Genomic DNA, 20,009 nt, shown 5'->3' on the forward strand with positions numbered 1-20,009 from the left:
CTAACTAGGTTTGGTGACCAGCTAAGGCCAGCCAATCAGCAAAGACTGGTTTAAGCTATTTTTTTTAATTTATTTTTTTCATCAAGGACAAGGTTACGGAGAGGTAAACATATATTATACTTACCTGATCTTACTTCCAAGATTAATTAAGTGTTTAATTTTCTCGTGATTTTAAACCCTGCTGAAAAAACAGCATAAACCTGCCTAAGATAGTTTGCTGGTCTTAGCTGATTTAAGCTGGTCTCCCAACCTGGGCAATACTACTGTTTTTCAGCAGGTTAAAGGAATAGTTCATCCAAAAATGAAAATTCTGTCATTATTTATTCACAGTCGTTCCAAACCCGTAAGACTATTTTTCTTATGTGAAACACAAAACAATTTTAATTAATATTCTGGTACGTCTTTTCAATACAATGGCAGTTAATAGTGACTGATTTAACAAAAGGACCCAAAAGTGTCATTAAAATAGTCTATTGTGTCATATTCCAAGTCTTCAGAATCATATCATAAGTCATTTTAAGAGAAAATGTTGCCGTCTGTTGAGCGTTCATGAGCGCTACGAGAGAGGCTTGATCACAGTGACTTACGTGTTTATGCGAGAACTTGCGTTGTTTTGCACTAAAAACAGCATAAGTTCTTGCGTGAATACGCATGCATCTGTAAACAGGTAAGTACATTTTCACATAATTTTCATTTTTGTGCTAACTATTCCTTTAAGTGTTGGTGACCAGGATTTTGCCACGTTGGAAATGTTCCTCTATCAAAATATCTTTTGTTGGTCCTGGAACAACATTAATGTCAAACAAACATACCGTAGTCCAAACTCTATCCCTAATCACAACCATTAACTACATCTGAAATCAGAGGGAACTGATAAGTTAATAAGCCTCTAGCCTTGGCCCTAACCCTAACCCTAAAATCTGATTGTTCGATAGGAATATTGTTCTAAGTACAACAAGTATTCTACTTAATGAAATCACAACAAGCATGGTTACCCCCTCTTATACATAACATGTCCCAAAATGTTGTCCCAACCTTGTGATAAGAACAGCGTTGTCATGATGGGCTATCCCATTCTCTGGGATACTGTTTCCGTCTCCCTGATGAGAAAGAATGGATTTCTGCCATTTACAGAAGCTGTCCAGAGATTTGTCTGCATGGTGGTTTATCTCCAGGTTGGGCTGTAACATATAACACCAATGTAACTTATCAGTTGATTCATAATACAGAAAAGTGCATATCATTGCTGTGTTATTTTGATAATAAAGCAGATGTGTATACTTTTTTCAATGTTCAAATTCCATTGCTGCTTAATATGCAGAGTCAACACTAACACGCTTCTACGCCTGTCCAATGTAGCCAGCCTTGAGCCATTTGGCACAACGTGACCAGTGTAGACAGGGTGTAATACAAGTATTACGCCACTAAATGTACACAAAAGTCTCTTTTGTACAATATTCCATTAACCATTTGCTTTCCGCAGGCAGTAATAGCGCAGTTTTGTGAATAAGGCGCAATGAATCATGAGCCTATTTTACATAAAAAGGAGGCATGTTTGCACTGAAAAGAATAACAATGACTTCATTTGATTAGGGATGTGCAGGAGTAATCAAACAATCGAGTACTCATTCTGCACCAGGCTAGTCGACTATTAAAAACACTACTCAAATATAGCAAATTGATTTTTCTTCATGCATTTGCATCCCAAGGCAGTGCTGAATTATACAGAAATTTTCCCTAGAATCTCTCACCAAACTTGCAGTTACAGTTGAATCCACTGGGGGCTATGTGGATGTGTGTCGTCGTGGTGTTGGATGAGAGAAGAAGATAATGGCGTCTTTGTTTTGAAAGCAAAGTGTCTTATTGAATTCTACTGTACTGATATTCGGTTCTTGTTGGAGTCATGCAAACCAACAGACGAGGATCAGCTTTTATGTTGGAAAGAAAATGCGAAGCGGTACAAGAAACTCTGAAGCCTACCAGACCATTATGTGTGTATGTGTGTTAAATTTCTGAACACGAACATGATAAAAATGTGAGAGCCTTTTTATGTAGACTCAGAGTTTATATACGTATGTGCATAACCTTAATGCCGTCAGTATTGATTTGTATGTAAACTCTGTTTAAGTGTAATTTTTTTTTACTGTTATCTTTAAATCGTATATTTTTTCTCATTTTAATTAATGCATATTTTTCATTTTATTTTTCTCTCAAAAAAGCATTACATACGTAAAACACGTTAGCTTATTGTGAAAATGTTCTTGGTTTGTGAATAAAAAATATATCAATTTCAAGTGTCATATTATTTTTAACTTACATTTTAATTTATGAGTTAACAATAAAGTAATCGAGTATTCGACTACAAACTCACTTGAAAATGCCCATCCCTAATTTGAATACTTGAAGTGCAGCGCTATTTCATTGTATTAAGCACCTGGTTTAACTGTATTGCAAGTGGGTTATGAATATGACACAAATTTTTGCTCTGAAATACTGCGCAAATAATGCCATTTTGACTCTTTGTTACAACACTCACCTGATCTTCGGTCAGAATAATCAGTCTGGTTACAATTATGTTCACAACGTTTCCTAGACTGGCATCACGGTAAAGTTTGGCAACCTGACCTCCAGAAAAGAAGAAAAGACACAAAGTCAGTCAAATGCTGTCTAAGTTATTCTCATGTACCCTTAGAAAGGAAAACAACAACACACAAGACATACATTCTACATGAGAAAAGCAGGACCAAACTTACAATATTCATTACGGACAGGATGTAGTGCTCGATGTCTTTGCGACCATGGTAGCCAACCATCATTTTGTCGGCCACCACCAGGGTCTCCACGAAGCGTTCTGAGCTGACAGAACGTCGCTGTCGTTGGGCACCTGTCGAGCTGTCACCACCCGGGGCTAGGTAAAATGAGTCTGCAGCAGGAATGGTTTGGTAGTGGGGTGTCCTGTTTATTGTGAGGTCTGGAGAAAACAGAAAGGGCTCACACTCAAATTATTTTAACATTAAAAAATATTGCACACAACACCTTTAAAATTATAGATTGTAAAGAAAAGGATTAGCTGTATTCTAGCGTAGATCTCCACTGACGGTAAAAACAGAGACTGTTTGCAGCAACATGCAGCCAAACCTGAACCCCTGACCATCATTTCCTAAACTGCTATCTATAGCTGTTTATGTCACAATGTGGCCCAATGTTGGTTTACCAACCTGAAACACCACAGCTGAACTCCTCGCTGTGCTCTTGTGGAGAAGGAATGGAAGACTTTTTATAAATAACATGTGGCTGTCCTTCTTCGTGGTCGACATCACTGAAATTTCTGGTTAAATTGTGTAATGGCTCAATTAAATATTGTTCTTCTTCTGTGGTAATGACACCATTCTTGATAAGAAAAAAGAAAAACACAGGTTACACAAAAAGCACACTAGAAAAGTAAGTACAGAAAATGCTTTTATTTTGCATTCTATTCTAATTTAATGCAGTTTTTTAAATGATAAATTATATTATCAGCATAACAATTTAAGTAAAAAGTTTAATTGAAAAATTAATATGCATTTCAGAATGTCTTAGTATTTGGTATGTCCCCCTTTTGCTGTAACGACAGCATGCATTCCATAAGTTTGTGCAAAACCTGATGATTATGTTATCCAGCATGATTTGAGAATGTTCCAAAGAGCATCTTGTGTGCTTAAATGGATAGTTCACCCAAAAATGAAAATTCTCTCATCGTTTACTCACCCTCATGCCATCCCTGATGTGCATGACTTTCTTCTGCAGAACACAAATGAAGAAGTGAATGGTGGCTAGAACTTTAAAGATCCAAAAATCACATAAAGGCAGCATAAAAGTAATCCATACGACTCCAGTGGTTAAATCTATATCATCAAAAGCGATATGATAGATGTGGGTGAGAAAAAATATTTAAGTCATTTTTTACTATAAATTCTCCTCCCTGCCCAGTAGGTGGCGATATGCAAGAATATGAATCACCAAAAACAAAAGAAGAAGAAAGTGAAAATGGAGGTTGATAGCAAAAAAGGACTTAAACATTGATCTGTTTCTCACCCACACCTATCATATCACATCTGAAGATATGGATTTAACCACTGGAGTAGTGTGGATTACTTTTATGCTGCCTTTATGTGATTTTTAGAGCTTCAAAGTTCTGGCCACCATTCACTTACATTGTATGGACCTATAGAGCTAAAAAATATTCTTCTAAAAAAATTGTTTGTGTTCAGCAAAAGAAAGAAAATCATACACATCTGGGATGGCATGAGGGGGAGTAAATGATGAGAGAATTTTCATTTTTGGGTGAACTATCCCTTTATATGTAGGCAAGGAAATCTTAAATTAAAAAGGTAAATGTCACAGATTTGCTTACATATGATTAATGACCTCAAAATAGTTTTAATTATTTCTTCTAAAAATTCCACTGTTTTAAAATTTCTATATATTTTCAGGTATAAATTAAAAAATAAATCCCAGATTTTCAATGTGGTCCTAGACTTTTGGACCCCTTTATAGACAGTGTAGATTAATGCATTTTAATGGTCGCATTACATGCTTATTATCACTAAATAAAAAATAGTCTCTTTATGTTTATGCTGTAAAATACATACTAGAACACAGATAAATAACTCTTTTTCTGAGTCATGCTGAATCGCATGTAATTCATATCTTTCAGCATGACAAGCAAATGCAAAAACATGCCACAATACAAATCAATAAGATAAATCACTCCAAAACCACCAATTACACTAAAAACAAAACTGTATTTACTGGGACAAGTACCAAAGCATACAGGCCTGTGCCCCTGAACGCCTCCCAATTTATAATAAATTTAAAAAGTGCCTCAGAAATGTGTTTATAAGGGAGGGGGGGGACTCTGGCATGTTCTCCTAGTCTGTAAAACTCCACAATGAGACCAATTAAATCTTTACAAAGACATAGCTGCACATGAAAAACAAAAGCACACTTGATATAATCCGTATGCTGTGTGATACACAATGATGTGTGATACTCTTCTGAGGCATTCAAAAGACTGTTTTTCCATTTTTGGTTTCAATAAAGTGACTGAGGCAAAGCAGAGATCTGTGCAATCTAAATTTATAACATATAGCCAGCCGGTATTTTTAGCTGCAACAAGAATAATACTGCATTTTTCTCCAACATCATTGCAACTGTCTCTTTTCCTGTTCTGAGAAATGATAAAAAGCTTATACTGCAGACCTGATAATGTTAAGCTGGATGCTTGGAATCTCTCATGGGCTACAAACGAAAGCCTTTGTTTCCGTTGTCGACTTCGTCATCATTTACTCACCCTCATGATGTTCAAAACCTGTATGAATTTTATCGTTTTATGACTTGACATGCTGACCTTTATCAAAATTGCAAAAATAGTGATCGTTTTCAAACAGCGTTCCCAAACACTCCCTCAGTCTACCCTTGGTCGTCAAACAGACAGCCTGGCCCCAAACTCACACCATTGGTTGAATGAGTGTGTTTACATACATGCTAATACACTCTTAACAACCAAGAATCAGCTTATTCTAAAAATCCAAAAATGCAAGAAAAATCGATGTGCTCCGATCCTTTATTGTGATACCATTTATGACCCTTACCACAATAAAGGGAAACCATTAAAAGCCATAACATGACTTCCTTGTTGGCTTATTAAGCATAAATGGTGTAAGATTGTGCATTTAAACACGCTCAATATGTGCATTTCCTGTACAACGACTTAACTCACATAACTCAATGCATGCATCGTTGGAGAAGTAAACTAGCTAGTCATGACTGTTTCCCGAAACCATAGAAACTATGTCACCCATCCATCATTTGAACCACACTGGTTCAACAATATGGAGCTGTCTTTAATGACATTATGCAGTGGGTGGAGTAATAACTTCTGCGGAGGTCAAATGGATATCTAATTAAAATAGCTCATTTATACGTACACCAGAAAGATGTTTAAATTGAGAAAGCTGCTGAAGACACAAAATCAGCATGCACTGTGCAATGCATTGTGCAGCAATATTGATGTTTCCCTCTACATCAGACCTCGGGGTTCCCCCTGTGCGTTTGAGCACATACGCACATGCGCACACTTAAATGGGTGCATTCCATTCAGAAGTGATCATCGCTCTGCCCTATTCCCTTCAAAGTCTTTACCATCCACTGTGAGAGCAATGGAGGGCTGAAAGATGTGGGAATCCAAAATAACAGTGATTTGGGACTCACTTTTTAAGTCATTTTTATTAAGAATTCAGTTTGAAGCTATCTTACAGTATACTTATTAGGGATGTGCCTGAAGCTGAATATCTTATTCGGAAAGGTACAAATAATGACTTCAAAACGAATAATGGATTCATCCAAATAATATAAATAATATTCGTATGACTGATTATCCAAGAAGCACAAGGATAAAGTGACATTTTAAATAAACATATACAAAATTACAAAGAATTTATGAATCTTATGAATGAAAATGCGCATGCTGTGATTTCAGATCCGATGGGCACGGTCTCGACTCTGTTAATTGTGTGCGTCTGGAGCTTATCAAGTGTAACATTAAGATACAACATAACATACACTTTCCACTTCTTGAAATGTCTACAGTATGTTAATGTATCACACGATTCACATGTGATTCCCATGTATTCATTTATAGCCTAAACCTTAGCGTGGTATTAAATTCCTGATCTGAAATGATGATTTCACGTGATTTCACAAGCTCATCTATCCGTTTTTTAAAGTTGACCACATTTATATCCACATCAGCGATTAAGGAAATTATCTGGTTAAGACTTTATTCAGAAAAAAAGTTAAAATGCTCCATAAAGGTTTAAATGCTCCATAGAGTATTCACCTTTTAGGAATATTCCTCCATATTTAAAATGAAGAAACTGAAACATGCGCCGTCTTTTTTTCTTCTTCTTTAAACTGTGCTACCTCTGGTAATGTGCTATATAAATTTAACATTATTATTATTATTATTATTATTATTGTTGTTGTTGTTTAACTATATAATGGTGTCTTATCATAAAAATTCCTGATAGATTAAATGGGACTTTCACCTGTTTGTAGGCTATATTGATTTTATTTTTCATTTATTTTAATGTTTGAATTTCACTCCAAAATGTGTGCTTGACATTTCACATTTTGCTTGACACCTCCTGCCTCCAGAATAATGTTGTTATACATGCACAGACAACCGAATACTGTTTCATGCAGATATTAATATCTGAAATACCAGGAGAAACCGCAACATATTCCACAGTTAATGTAGCCTACAAATTCAGCTTCATCTGGTAAGAAAAAAATTAAGAATAAAATAATATTTTTTTAAATAATAGTTGTATAATAATAATAATAATTATTATTATTATTATTATTATTATTATTAGGCTATTATTATTAAAAGGAATATGCAAGGCATATTTTATTAATAGAAACTATAAATGTAAGAGTAACATTTAAAAATGGGCATTTCATTTAGTTTTGACTTCTGGTTTAAGCCCCACCCAGAGACAGATACAGATAATTTTGTCATATGAACAGATACAGATACAAATACAGATAATGGCTTCTCTGCACACCCCAATACCTATTATGATTGTTCTCCAACAGAAACCGCATGTGTTAAAGTGCTTTCTCTTAACAGCCTTTAATCCCTTAGATGTTGTAAGGAAGGCTGCATTCGCGTTTACATTAGTCTACGTTTCAGAATGGCACTTTCTGCAAAACCCCGGAATAAGCCATTTTCTTAAATGTGTGTAAACATGATCAAAGTCTTGACAGAATGAAAGATATATATGGAATAAAAGATACAGAAGCCTCAGCGAAGTGAAATTATGTCCACACAGCGAACAAACAAGGAACTATGCTTCAAACCACAGGTAGAGAACTGTACCATTTTGTGATGCAGTTTGCGAATGTTCGTATGAGCTACGGTTTTGGGAAACACCAAATCGTTGAACTATGCTGGTAATGATGGAACTTGTGACCATAGTTGGCTAACGATGGTTTTCGGAAATGCACCCCTGGTTGAGACGCTGAAACAAACAGAGCAATAATTTCATTTGATTTTTAAGCTGGGGTAGGAGTAAGTGTTTTAACATAGAAAGAAATTTCACACGTAAAGATGTGTAGAACCTATCATTCTGTTAACCAACTCTTGAGGATCTAAGGTAAAAATCTGCACTCTACAGCCTTGCCTTTCACTGTAGCACAACAAAATAAACTCCTGAAACTACAGGTTTCCGCAGTGGTAAAAAGCGAAGGTTTTGTGCAGGAGCAGACAAAGTGGCTGCAGAAAATGCCTCAGGACCAGCAGAGCCACTCTAAATTCTCATAGATTTATGCAAGTGTGCTGCTGATACCAGGGTGCAATCCAATATCGAGCCCTGTCCTCCCACATCAGCACACCAGTCAAAGGTAATTGCACAGGGCAGGCTCCGTCGGGAATTTTCCACCCTAACTCTCTCGTCGAGAGAGTTAAAGACACAACATGCACAACTGCTATCTAGCTGCAAGGCAAAGGTTTGATAGCCAAGGAACCTCTATTCACAATTATTCTACTTTGTGCATAGTCAATAGAGTGCAACAGTCAAGTTCCGGATGTAAAAATCCCATTCATTTTCTCCATAGGTAAATGAATCTTTAATGCTAATGTATAAACCTTTAAAGACAGACCTACTGTGAGCTCCAAGGTTCTTTCTTTTTTTTTTTTTTTTTTTTTATCGTGTTAAATAGCGGAAATCCTGGTGAAGAAATACCACCAAACCCACCAATCAGAGTATCGCACCAACCCATTCCCATGGTACACTGTAAATGATGCAATAGGGCCGTTTTATTTTGCAATAAAATCAAAATATATTGTTTCAATACTTACAATTAACAAATTTAAATATATAGTTTTATATTTTTCCATTGCTTTTAATTTGATTATGCCATTCACAATGTTTCATGATATATTGTTATTTAGTTAGTTTGGTCCCACTTTATATTCTGTGTCTATAACTACTATGTACTAACATTAAAATACATACAATACAATGTATTTATTGTGTAACTCCATATTGTTCTGCAAAATTCTCACAGGATTCACATTTGCTGCTACTGAGGTTGAGGTACTGGTAGGTTTAGGATTAGGGTTAGGTTTAGTGGTCAGAGTAAGGTTTTAGGGTAAGGGTTGGGTTACGGTTTAGGGTTAGGGTTGGAGAACGGTTAGAGGTTTAGGGTAAGGGTTGAATAAGCGTTAGGTTTAGATTTAGGGTTAGAGATAAGGTTAACAGTGTAACTACAAATGTAATTAAATGTAGTTACTTTAAATGTAAATACAATGAAACAACACTTATGTACATATACATTGTACTGTATCAAATGCTTAAGTACATAGTAGTTAAAGACACCTAATATTAAGTAGGACTGTTAGTTCTTTATATTTATATAAGGATCTCAATTAGAGTGACAGCATTTACAGTATTTTTACTGATTTATTTGCACTAAATACCACCAATACACAATTTATATAACTGATTAAATACAGTGATGCACAGTAGCGTTCAACTAAATATTCTATTAGTTTGTATAATTATTGTAATATTATAATAATTTTTTGTATATCGCTCTAAAAACACATAAAATTCAGGGCAGGCGTCTGTGTAGGGAGCCAAATAAATTAGTGAATCATTTTTTGAACTGGTTCATTTAAATGAACAGATTCACTAAAATGAATATATCTTCCCAATGCTACTTAAACTATAAAAACATGATAATGTTTAATTGTTACCTTAAAGATCTATTTCTACTTGATCTACTTAATTAATTTCGTTGCTGTAATCTACTATATTCAGGTCGAGTTAGTGATGTTTAATAATATTTAATGATTTAATGATTTTTAGGTTACCTGACAAAACAAACTGGATATTGTAGTGGATATTGCCAGCCTAGTCTCATAAACATTACATGACTGTGGAAACGTTTTTGCAAAATGAAATTATGTGCCTTATTATATGTTTGGCTGCAGTTTCCAAGTGAAATGTCCAGCGGGGGGCACCAAAAGCGAGTGAAATGGCGTCGTAATTAGACAAGGTTTTTAATGTGAATATTAGATGGATGTTTTAATGAGTAAGTAAACCTAAAACTTTAACTTAAACTTAACCAATAGAGAAAAATAAGTGTTTATGAAGTCATAATCAGCCGTTGTAGTCATGATTTGTGTGAAAGTTGTTGTAGCGCCTCTAGAGTTCATTTCACCAGGAAACTTGCACAAAACGTAGAATTCGACACGTAAAATTCAGTTTGCAAAAATGTATTTATAGTAACCTGCATTCTACTAGACTAGGTTGCAGCCATTGCAGGCAAGCATGTTTGATTATTGCCATAGTTGTAAAGCTGTACATACAATATGACAAAAATACTGGAAAAATTTTCGCTACTGTTACAGTGCTGAAAAATGGTCCCACTTTAAATTAAGTGTCTTAACTACCATGTGCTTTATAAAAACAAAAATAAGAATTTGATACAATGTATTTATTGAGCAACTATTTGTTCAGCTAAACTTGCAAGGTATGCATTTGCAAGGATGTAGTACATGTAGGTTTAGAGGTAGGCATGGGTGTAGATTCCGGGGGACCTAATATAAAGTGGGTGCAATAAATGTAGTTAAGTTAGCAGCGTCTCTACTTTTATTTACTCCCCATCACTGATCAATCCTGATCTAGCATTGCTATAATCATACCTAATCACAGGAAGCCACAACACACAGCATGTCTCGTACGGTGCATTTTAGTAATGTGACGCCAAAATCCTCAATGGACGAAATGCTCAATGTGAGATAGGAATCAGCTGGCAACACTGCACAGGCGTGCAGGTGCAAAAGGGATCTAGGCCCGATGCAAAAAGACAGCTCAGCTAATATTTTGCTGTCACTCAGCAGTCACTTTAACACAGAGCAGAACTAGCTGTGTACACAAAGACCGGGACACTGATAAGAACTCTGGAAGCAAAACAGTCGAGCTGCTTTAAGCTCTCGCTCTCATGTTAGTAATACACAGCTTGTTGATATCCTGCTGGCGTACGTTTCTTGAAGCTTCCTAATCTTTATTAATGTGATGTAGACACACTGACTCATTTTGGATGCTGGCCAAACCCTCTGAAGCAAAACTGCTGAGCAAGACAATAAGAAGGACAATGTGCTACAATAGAAGATGTTACCTTAACTAGAAGAAAATGTGAGCAGTTGTTTGTGTGTTTTCTGGATGGTTGCTTGCTGGCCTCAAGTCTCCCCCAAGTCTCTATGATATTTTGGTAAACAAACCCAGCTTAAACCACCTTAAAATGGTTTGATGGTCTCCCGGACTTATATAAGTCTAAAGCAGTGGTTCCCAACCCTGTTCCTGGAGACCCCCCCCCAACACTACACATTTTGGATATCTCCCTAATCAAACACACCTGATTCAACTCATTAGCTCATTAGTGGAGACTCCAAGACCTGAACTGGGTGTATCAGAAAAGGGAGATATACAAAATGTGCAGTGTTGGGGGGCCTCCAGGAACAGGATGGGTACCACTGGTCTAAAGGATTTCTGCCTGTTTTATGGACTGCCCAGCAAAATCATACTCTGATTGCTTAGAACAGTAATATAGCACACTTCAATAAGCCACATGATTTAGAAACTATAATTGACAGTTAAGACAGCATATTAGTAAAATAAAGCATGTCAGCAAATGTATGATCCTTTGAGGAAGTATACACCACAGCCGAAGATCTTTAGATGTGTGTGCAATAAAATGCAGTGCATATTCCACATGTCATTGGCCGGGACGTTTCCAAATCTCTGTGTGAATGTGCAATTTCACAATTGTTCTTCTATGTGGAAAACATCTCTTCAGCAGCTTGCAACAAAAATGACAAATTCTGGACAAATCAAAATGCCAAAATAATAAATTTTCCTCAATTTTTACACAAATTGTAGCTTTATCTATTTTAATATTTGGTATATAAGTAAATCAATACCTACAAACCAGGCCTAACATAGCATATAACGTAGGGGTGTTATATAGGGTGTTCGTTAGGGTTAGGGTTAGGGATTGTTAGCTTTCCAATTCACTCAATTGGCCTTCTGTTTAACAGTCTAGCATAATAGCATTGAGAGACCACAAGAGGGTGATATAACATTTACTGAAGCCGGGTCGCAGGAAAAGCAATGGTATCACACACAGAGGACTATCTGATGCAGTGCAGTAGAAGGCAGTCCAAATTTATGAACGTTTTTGTACTTCTTCAAGAATAAACAAATGATGAGTTTGCAGGTTAGTGTAAGAAACTGGTTTAACTTCGCAAACTGAACGATTAGAATTATTATGCAATTTCTCTGTGTGTAGCCTTGAATAGATTTTTCATTCAAGCTGTCAAACCACAAAACGACATACTTGTACCTGAAATTACATTGTATAAACTATATGAAAGATACATATGAACAATATATCATCCAGTGATGGCTAGAGTAAATAATCTTTTTTGATTATGATTTGGGTCGAATTTAATGGAAAATTATGCGAGTTGCACTCTGTGGCACTGCAGAATTTTGATGCTGAGCGTTGGCGGTGTGTCAAAAAGTATTTTTACGAATTTTAGAATACACCATATCATCTGCTAGACGCGTCCGGTGTGCAACCACCTTTAATTTACCCTGCCACTCAAATTTGACCAAAGTTGTGTTGAGAAATATGTTTGAAAAAACAAACACTATTTCGCAACGAGCAGCCCAATTTATATCTGAAAAAATCCTGATATATATCGATAATCATCGGGAACATCATCTGATTATCAATGTATGGAAAAGGCATCTATTTCAAGTGTACTTGCAACCATTTTACCCATTCTGCCAATTGATTACATATTTTTTTAATTTCATAAATGTTGTGTTTTATTTTGGTGTTTATAGTTAAAAAATAACAAAATCAGAAAAGTTTTAAAGTTTACAGGTTTTAAACTGCATTGAGACATGTCTGAAATTTTGGTTACAGCATTGCAAAAAAAAAAAATAAAAAATTATAATAAAAAGCTTTGATATTTGATTTGAGGCAAAAAGGCTGACAATCAAACCACCTTCTTTCACTGACCTTTTGTTGAAAAGAAAAATAAATAAATTTGGTAACACTTAACAATAAGGTTGTATTTGCCCTGGAACCATTAGCAGCCACAATAAGAAAAAAGGATGATTTTCCAGGGGTGGTTGCGGGAGGTGTGGCGCATAAGCTTCTGCTTTACGCAGATTATATTTTATTATTTGTCTCTGAACCTATTAGATCTATGCCTTGCCTCCACAGAATTATTCATTCCTTTTCCAAGTTCTCAGGATACAAAGTCAATTGGTCTAAATCCGAAGCTTTGGCTTTGACAGCGTACTGTCCATTAATGGCCTTCCAGCCGGGCGCCTTCCAGTGGCCCAAACAGGGCATTAAGTATTTGGGGATTTTATTCCCAGCAAATTTGTCTGATTTAGTCAGAGTTCATTTTGATCCCTTAATAAAAAGGTTTTCGAATGATGTGGACAGGTGGGCTTCATTACACTTATCGATAATTGGGAAGGTTAATGTAATTAAAATAAATTGTATTCCAAAATTCAACTACCTGTTACAGTCTCTCCCTATAGATGTCCCCCTCTCTTATTTCAAGCAATTTGATAGCATAGCGAAGTCCTTCATTTGGAATGGTAAGTGTGCCAGGTTAAATTTCAATAAGTTACATAGGCCGATTGACAAAGGTGGGTTAGGCCTACCCAAGATTTTGTTTTATTATTATGCATTCGGTCTCAGATATTTGGCTCATTGGTCGCTTCCACCTGAGAGAGCCCCTCCCTGGTTTTGTATTGAAAAGGAAGCTCTTGCCCCTATCTCGCCTCTGCATAGCCTTTCGATCAAATTAATCGGAGAAGTTAAGTCACACCCCGTTATTTTGCATTTACACTCGATACGGACAAAAGTGTCCAGAGTGTTTAATTCGGATATTTATTTAAACGTATTTAACGTAATACTTTTATAAGTATTTACAGCTGCGCCACCTACTCTGCACTGTTTTTGGGAGTGGCACGCACCCCCCTAGTGCAGCAGATACTCTGGGAGTGGTGATTACTGCTTTTGGAAAAGGTCATGAGGCATCAGTGTATTTCTCTCTGCTAATTCAGAGTCTGGGGAACGGAGCTTTAAATTCCTTCAAAAGATTATGGGAGGAAGATTTAAATTTGTTTTTGGAGGAGGGAGTGTGGGCTAGGATTCTTAAAAATGTCAAGTCTGCATCTAGAGATGCAAGGGTGCACCTTATGCAATTTAAGATTCTACATAGATTTTATTGGACCCCTTCTTAATTGAATAGGCTTGGCCTCAAGGACACACCCACCTGCTGGCGATGCCATTCAGAAGATGGAGACACCACCCATGTTTTTTGGGGGTGTCGTAAGATACAGGAGTTCTGGTTGAGGGTCCAGAATTTTATGGGCGACGTATTGGGTACTCGGATCTCCTTTTGCCCCAGGCTCTGTATTTTGGGTGACAGGGCAGTCATTGATGTAGGAGAAAAGTACATGATGAATTGGATCCTGGCCGGTATTATGGTGGGCAGACAGGTTATCCTTAGAGGATGGAAGTCAGCTGGAGCCCTTTCGTTTCGTGAGTGGTGCGAGGAGATGGGCAGGGTGGCAGCTTGGGAAGAGTTGTCATATAGAAGGCTAGGCAACATGGATATGTTCATCAGGAGGTGGGGCAGCTATTTGGCCTTTTTGGAGGGCTCTCGGGGAGGGGCAGTGGAGGGAGACATGTTGTTTTAAACGTGTATGTTGTAACCTTTTTGTTTTTGAACATATAATTTTTTTTTAAATGTATTTCTAAATATTTTCTTCTGTTTTATTGTCTATTTGTGTGTCTTTGTCAATTGTATTTGACCACTGGGGTATCTGTTTGTGTTGGGTTGTGGGGTGGTTAATGTTCAGAAGGAAGGGATGTAAATAATATAATGTGATTCCAAATATTCTGTTTTTTTTTATATATATATATATATATATATAATTATTTATATATATGTATATATATATATTATATGGAATCAATAAAAACTTTTAATAACAAAAAAAAAAACAATAAGGTTGTATTTGTTAACATATGTTAACTACATTAATCAGCACGTACTAACAATGAACAATACTTTTAAAGCATTTTTTAATCTTAGCTAATGCAAATTTCAATATATATTACACATTTTTAAATTAAAAGTTGTATATGTTTACATTAATACATTATGAACTAACAATGAACAATTGTATTTTCTAAAAAAAATAACATTTATAGATTAATAGAAGATTAATAAATGTTAAAAAGTTTAAAAAAATTATATATATATATATATATATATATATATATATATATATATATATATATATATATATATATATATATACTGGTGGCCAAAAGTTTGGAATAATGTACAGATTTTGCTGTTTCGGAAGGAAATTGGTACTTTAATTCACCAAAGTGGCATTCAACTGATCACAAAGTATAGTCAGGACATCACTGATGAAAAAAACAGCACCATCATTATTTGAAAAAAGTTATTTTTATCAAATCTAGACAAGCTCCATTTCCAGCAGCCATCACTCCAACACCTTATCCTTGAGTAATCATGATAAATTGATCATTTGGTACTAGAAAATCACTTGCCATTATATCAAACACAGTTGAAAGCTATTTGGTTCCTTAAATGAAGCTTAACATTGTCTTTGTGTTTGTTTTTGAGTTGCCACAGTATGCAATAGACAATATTCAATAAGGTCAAAATTAGGTCAAAAATAGCAAAAAAAGAAACAGCTTTCTCTAGAAACTCGTCAGTCAATCATTGTTTTGAGGAATGAAGGCTATACAATGCTTGAAATTGCCAAAAAACTGAAGATTTCATACAAAGGTGTACACTACAGTCTTAAAAAACAAAGGACAACTGGATCGAACAAGGACAGAAAGAGATGTGGAAGGCCAGATGTACAACTAAACAAGAGGATAAGTACATCAGAGTCTCTAGTTTGAGAAATAGACACCTCACATGTCCTCAGCTGACAGCTTCATTGAATTCTACCCGCTCAACACCAGTTTCATGTGCAACAGTACAGAGAAGACTCAGGGGTGCCGGCCTTATAGTAAAAATTGCAAAGAAAAAGCCACTTTGCAACAGAAAAAGAAAAAGAAAAGGTTAGAGTGGGCAAAAGAAACACAGACATTGGACAACAGATAATTGGAAAAGAGTGTTATGGATCTTAACCCCATTGAGCTTTTGTGGGATCAGCTAGACTGTAAGGTGCATGAGAAGTGCCCGACAAGACTACAGGAAGTGTGGGGTGAAATGTCACCTGAATATCTGGACAAACGGACAGCTAGAATGCCAAGGATCTGCAAAGCTGTCATTGCTGCACGTGGAGGATTTTTTGATGAGAACTCTTTGAAGTATTTTAAGAAGTTCTGAAATTTTTTTTCAAATTGTAATAGTAATTTTTTACATTATTAATGACCTGACTATACATTGTGATCAGTTGAAATGCCACTTTGGTGAATAAAAGTAACAATTTCTTTCCATAAGAGCAAAGTCTGTACATTATTCCAAACTTTTGGCCGCCAGTGTATATATATATATATATATATATATATATATATATATATATATATATATATATATATATATATATATTCTTGATACCTGATGCATTACTTACACCTAATGCATTTACTAATGTTAATGAATAGAAAAGTGCTACCAATGATTTTTGAAGAGTTTAAGGCCCTGTTTTGTACACTATTCATGGAAATGCCACTTACCTTTCATACACCCAAAACATGCAGATCTGCTAAGTCTGTTGTACTCACCAAGCCTTTGCAGTTGCTCAATGCCACTTTTGTAGTGCTATATTGATCCAGTAGGTATCCAACATAGTGGCAGTTATCCACCACAGAATGCTGCCTGTCCAGTCCGTCTTTGCCCCAGTACTCTACAGTGAAATGTTTTGAAACCAGGTTGGGGTTCAGCGTTAGATTCAGGTGAAAGTGCTTCCCGTAGGCTGATAGTTTGTAGAAAAGCCTGGTCTCTGTGTGGTCCGGCTCAGTGTGGTCCAGTCCACGTCGCCGCCGACCGGGTCTATGATGCTTCACAGTGTAACTCATGAACTGGCCCTTCTCGTTCACCTGCACTGGTACTGTTAGCTGGTAGTGCTCCAGCATGGACAGGAATTGCGCTTTTGTTTTGGGAAACAAAACAGATCAGATAACAGTAAGCAAAACAAAGGAGTAGGTTATCATGGGAAACAAAAAAATCAACAAGCAATTTCAGCTCTGTTCCCAGAGGAGAATTATCTTGCTCAGAGGTTCACAGTTCAGGAGACACAGTAGGAAATTCACTAGGAATGAATGTGCCTACTGATAGTGTTTTTATTTTGATGCACTGTGTTGTTTTAGCACCTAATAGAGCATAACAGTCAGGTTCTGGAGGTAAAATTCCCATTCATTTTCACACCTTTAAAGACAGACCTACCATGAGCTCCGAAATTTTTAATCGATGGTATATGCTTCTGTTGAAGCCATCAGTCCAAGTTATTTCAACTTCATTTCACAGAAATCGTGTTTAATAGATTAATTCCTGGTGAAGAACTACACTACCCATGACCCTGAAGAGAGATCCACCAATATTGGATTGCGGACAACAAAGAACGCCAAACAAGCTCTGCAGCGATCGCCCACTCGCAGGATGCAAATATTTGAAAACAATTTAAATCAATAGTTTTATATTTTTTCCAATTTTTTTAATTCGATTACATCATTCACAATGTCTCATGGGATTGTAGTTCATTCCCTCATTAAAGACTTTAAGTACACAGTCTTATACCTTTGTGTTTGGTCCGATATTCACATACTTTTTTGCATCAAATAAAAGTTTGTAATGTTGTGATTCACCTCAGAGCTGGTTGGTTTGGTTCATGGCAAACTCTTTTATCAAGGATTTTATGAGATCCCCGTGGAAGAAATGAATGGGAAAAATACAGTCGGCTCAAAAAGTGGGCTTAACTCGGGCAAATCAGGTAACTGCGCAATCATGGCCAAAAAAGCACAATTTGTATGGTGCAATTTCCCATTTTGCATAGCGTTTCTGATTGTTAGGATGTGTAAGATGTAGCAGACTATCTGGCATACTTTACTAGGACTGTACGGCATTGCTGCATCACTGTGATAAACACTTCTGAATAAGTTGAATGTGTCTCAAAATGCCCAAAGTTTGCTTGTCTACACCACGCATCTCTTATAACACTATTCTCCATCATTTGATTATCATTTAAAGAATTACTGCTACCATTATCAATGGGAAATATATCTCTTTTAACCGAAATTCCATTTACCACCTGCTTTCCGTGGTAAGTAATAGTGCAATGTTAACTGTGCTGACTTTTGGGAATAAGGTGCAAGCAATAAGTATGATTTACTTAGAAAGTAGGTATGTTTGCACTGAAAAGAATGACAATTACTTAATTTAAATACTTTTGGTGCAGTGCTATGTTAGCGTATTTAGTGCTTGCATCGGTTAAGAACTATTGAAGGTGGTAAGTGAATAAGACAGGTTTTTGTGCAATGTGCAGAAAAGTGGCACAACTGTTTATTGAATTTGCCCCTTTGAGATCTCAGTTAGATGCAAATGAGAGTTGTTGACATACAGTAAGAGCATTGAGCTTTACAATTGCCACATTTCTACTATCGGGCCAAATAAGGGCATGCTAGTTCGTGCCAGAGCCAGGTGTGTTCCCACTGTGACTTCCGGGGCTTCATTGTGCCTCCTCGGGGCTTCCTCTGGGCCAATGGCCAAGCGCCTTTGGTCCGCCGATTATCCTTGTGCCAAACAAGGCCAACTGGAGATTGAGGCAGGGTCGATGTCAAAGGAGGAGGTTCGCTGAGTCAGGTCTCACTTTCCACCAAGCAAAGACCAAAATAAGCAAACAGACGGAAGGTTCATTCTCCACCATGTTCATTTCTAAGGCTAGCTAGTCTCGAGAGTCTTATACCTTAGCTTGAGCTTCCTTCTTGCTTGTGAAATGGGCAGGGTGTGTGAAGTTGGCACCAGGGTTGCGTATTAAGGGCAGATTTTAGGGCAACTATGCAGGGCAATTGGCCTGATGGTGGGAATGGAGATTGATTTTGGTCTTGCAGCTTGAGGTCTGAAGCTATTAGCCCCGGATGACCAGTTGATAGCCCTGGCTCACACTGGCCCAATAGTGGAAATGCGGCAAATTAATGTTAATAGCATTGTTCAGATAATCTGGTCTTGAAAGAATTTGATGAGAAATATTTAAGTCCATATTGAAATCTCTGACTTTTGATCACAGACTTTGGATCTTGACAAATCTAAGCACAGTTTGAGACATTGTTGAGATTTCTTCTGACACTCTAAAGGAGATTACTGGGGTATTTTTCTCAGGAGAAAAACCTGAGGCAGGAACATAAGCAAAAGTCTCCATTTGCTCGCCATTTAATCTCATTGCTGTCTAGAAACAATTGAGGAATTAAAGAGGTCTAATTTTTGTTTTCTTTTTCTTCTGGAAATGAGTTATGACTGGTTGGCGGTTTTAAGCGGAGGGGCATTCTCATTCTAGACAGCATTTGATTGGACAAAAAGTTGAATACGCCCCTGAGTTCAGGATGAGTCATCAATATTTTTGGTCTGTTTTCCCAGAAGAGAAGTTCTGTAAATTTTAAAGGCAAATATATCTGCTAAAAATAATTTTGTCAACTTTTAGGTGTACACTAACATATATATGGTCTCAAAGCAAACAGACATGGGCATTTTGATTTCATGGTGTCTTCAACAAGACATTATTACACCTACCTTGAGAGTTGTATGAAAAGATCTGAGATTCAGCAGCGGCCAAGACCAGGCTCAGTATCCAAGTCAGCGTCTTCCAAAAAATTTCCAT

The 20,009-nt window shown here is 36.5% G+C and overlaps 1 protein-coding gene across 1 annotated transcript in view; it reads right to left on the reverse strand.

Moving 5' to 3' along the window:
- Window positions 1-20,009, reverse strand: part of adamts6 (ADAM metallopeptidase with thrombospondin type 1 motif, 6) — a 122,255-nt gene extending 102,246 nt beyond the window's left edge. The window contains exons 1-6 of the mRNA XM_051686313.1: window positions 19,922-20,009; window positions 16,924-17,288; window positions 3,219-3,390; window positions 2,754-2,971; window positions 2,537-2,620; window positions 1,036-1,181 (exon numbers count right to left, since the gene is read on the reverse strand). Of these exons, the coding sequence (XP_051542273.1) occupies window positions 1,036-1,181; window positions 2,537-2,620; window positions 2,754-2,971; window positions 3,219-3,390; window positions 16,924-17,288; window positions 19,922-20,009 (1,073 nt within the window). The remainder of the gene's footprint in view (window positions 1-1,035; window positions 1,182-2,536; window positions 2,621-2,753; window positions 2,972-3,218; window positions 3,391-16,923; window positions 17,289-19,921) is intronic.

This window comes from Myxocyprinus asiaticus, chromosome 43, assembly GCF_019703515.2.
Source record: "Myxocyprinus asiaticus isolate MX2 ecotype Aquarium Trade chromosome 43, UBuf_Myxa_2, whole genome shotgun sequence".
Taxonomy (NCBI): Eukaryota; Metazoa; Chordata; class Actinopteri; order Cypriniformes; family Catostomidae; genus Myxocyprinus; species Myxocyprinus asiaticus.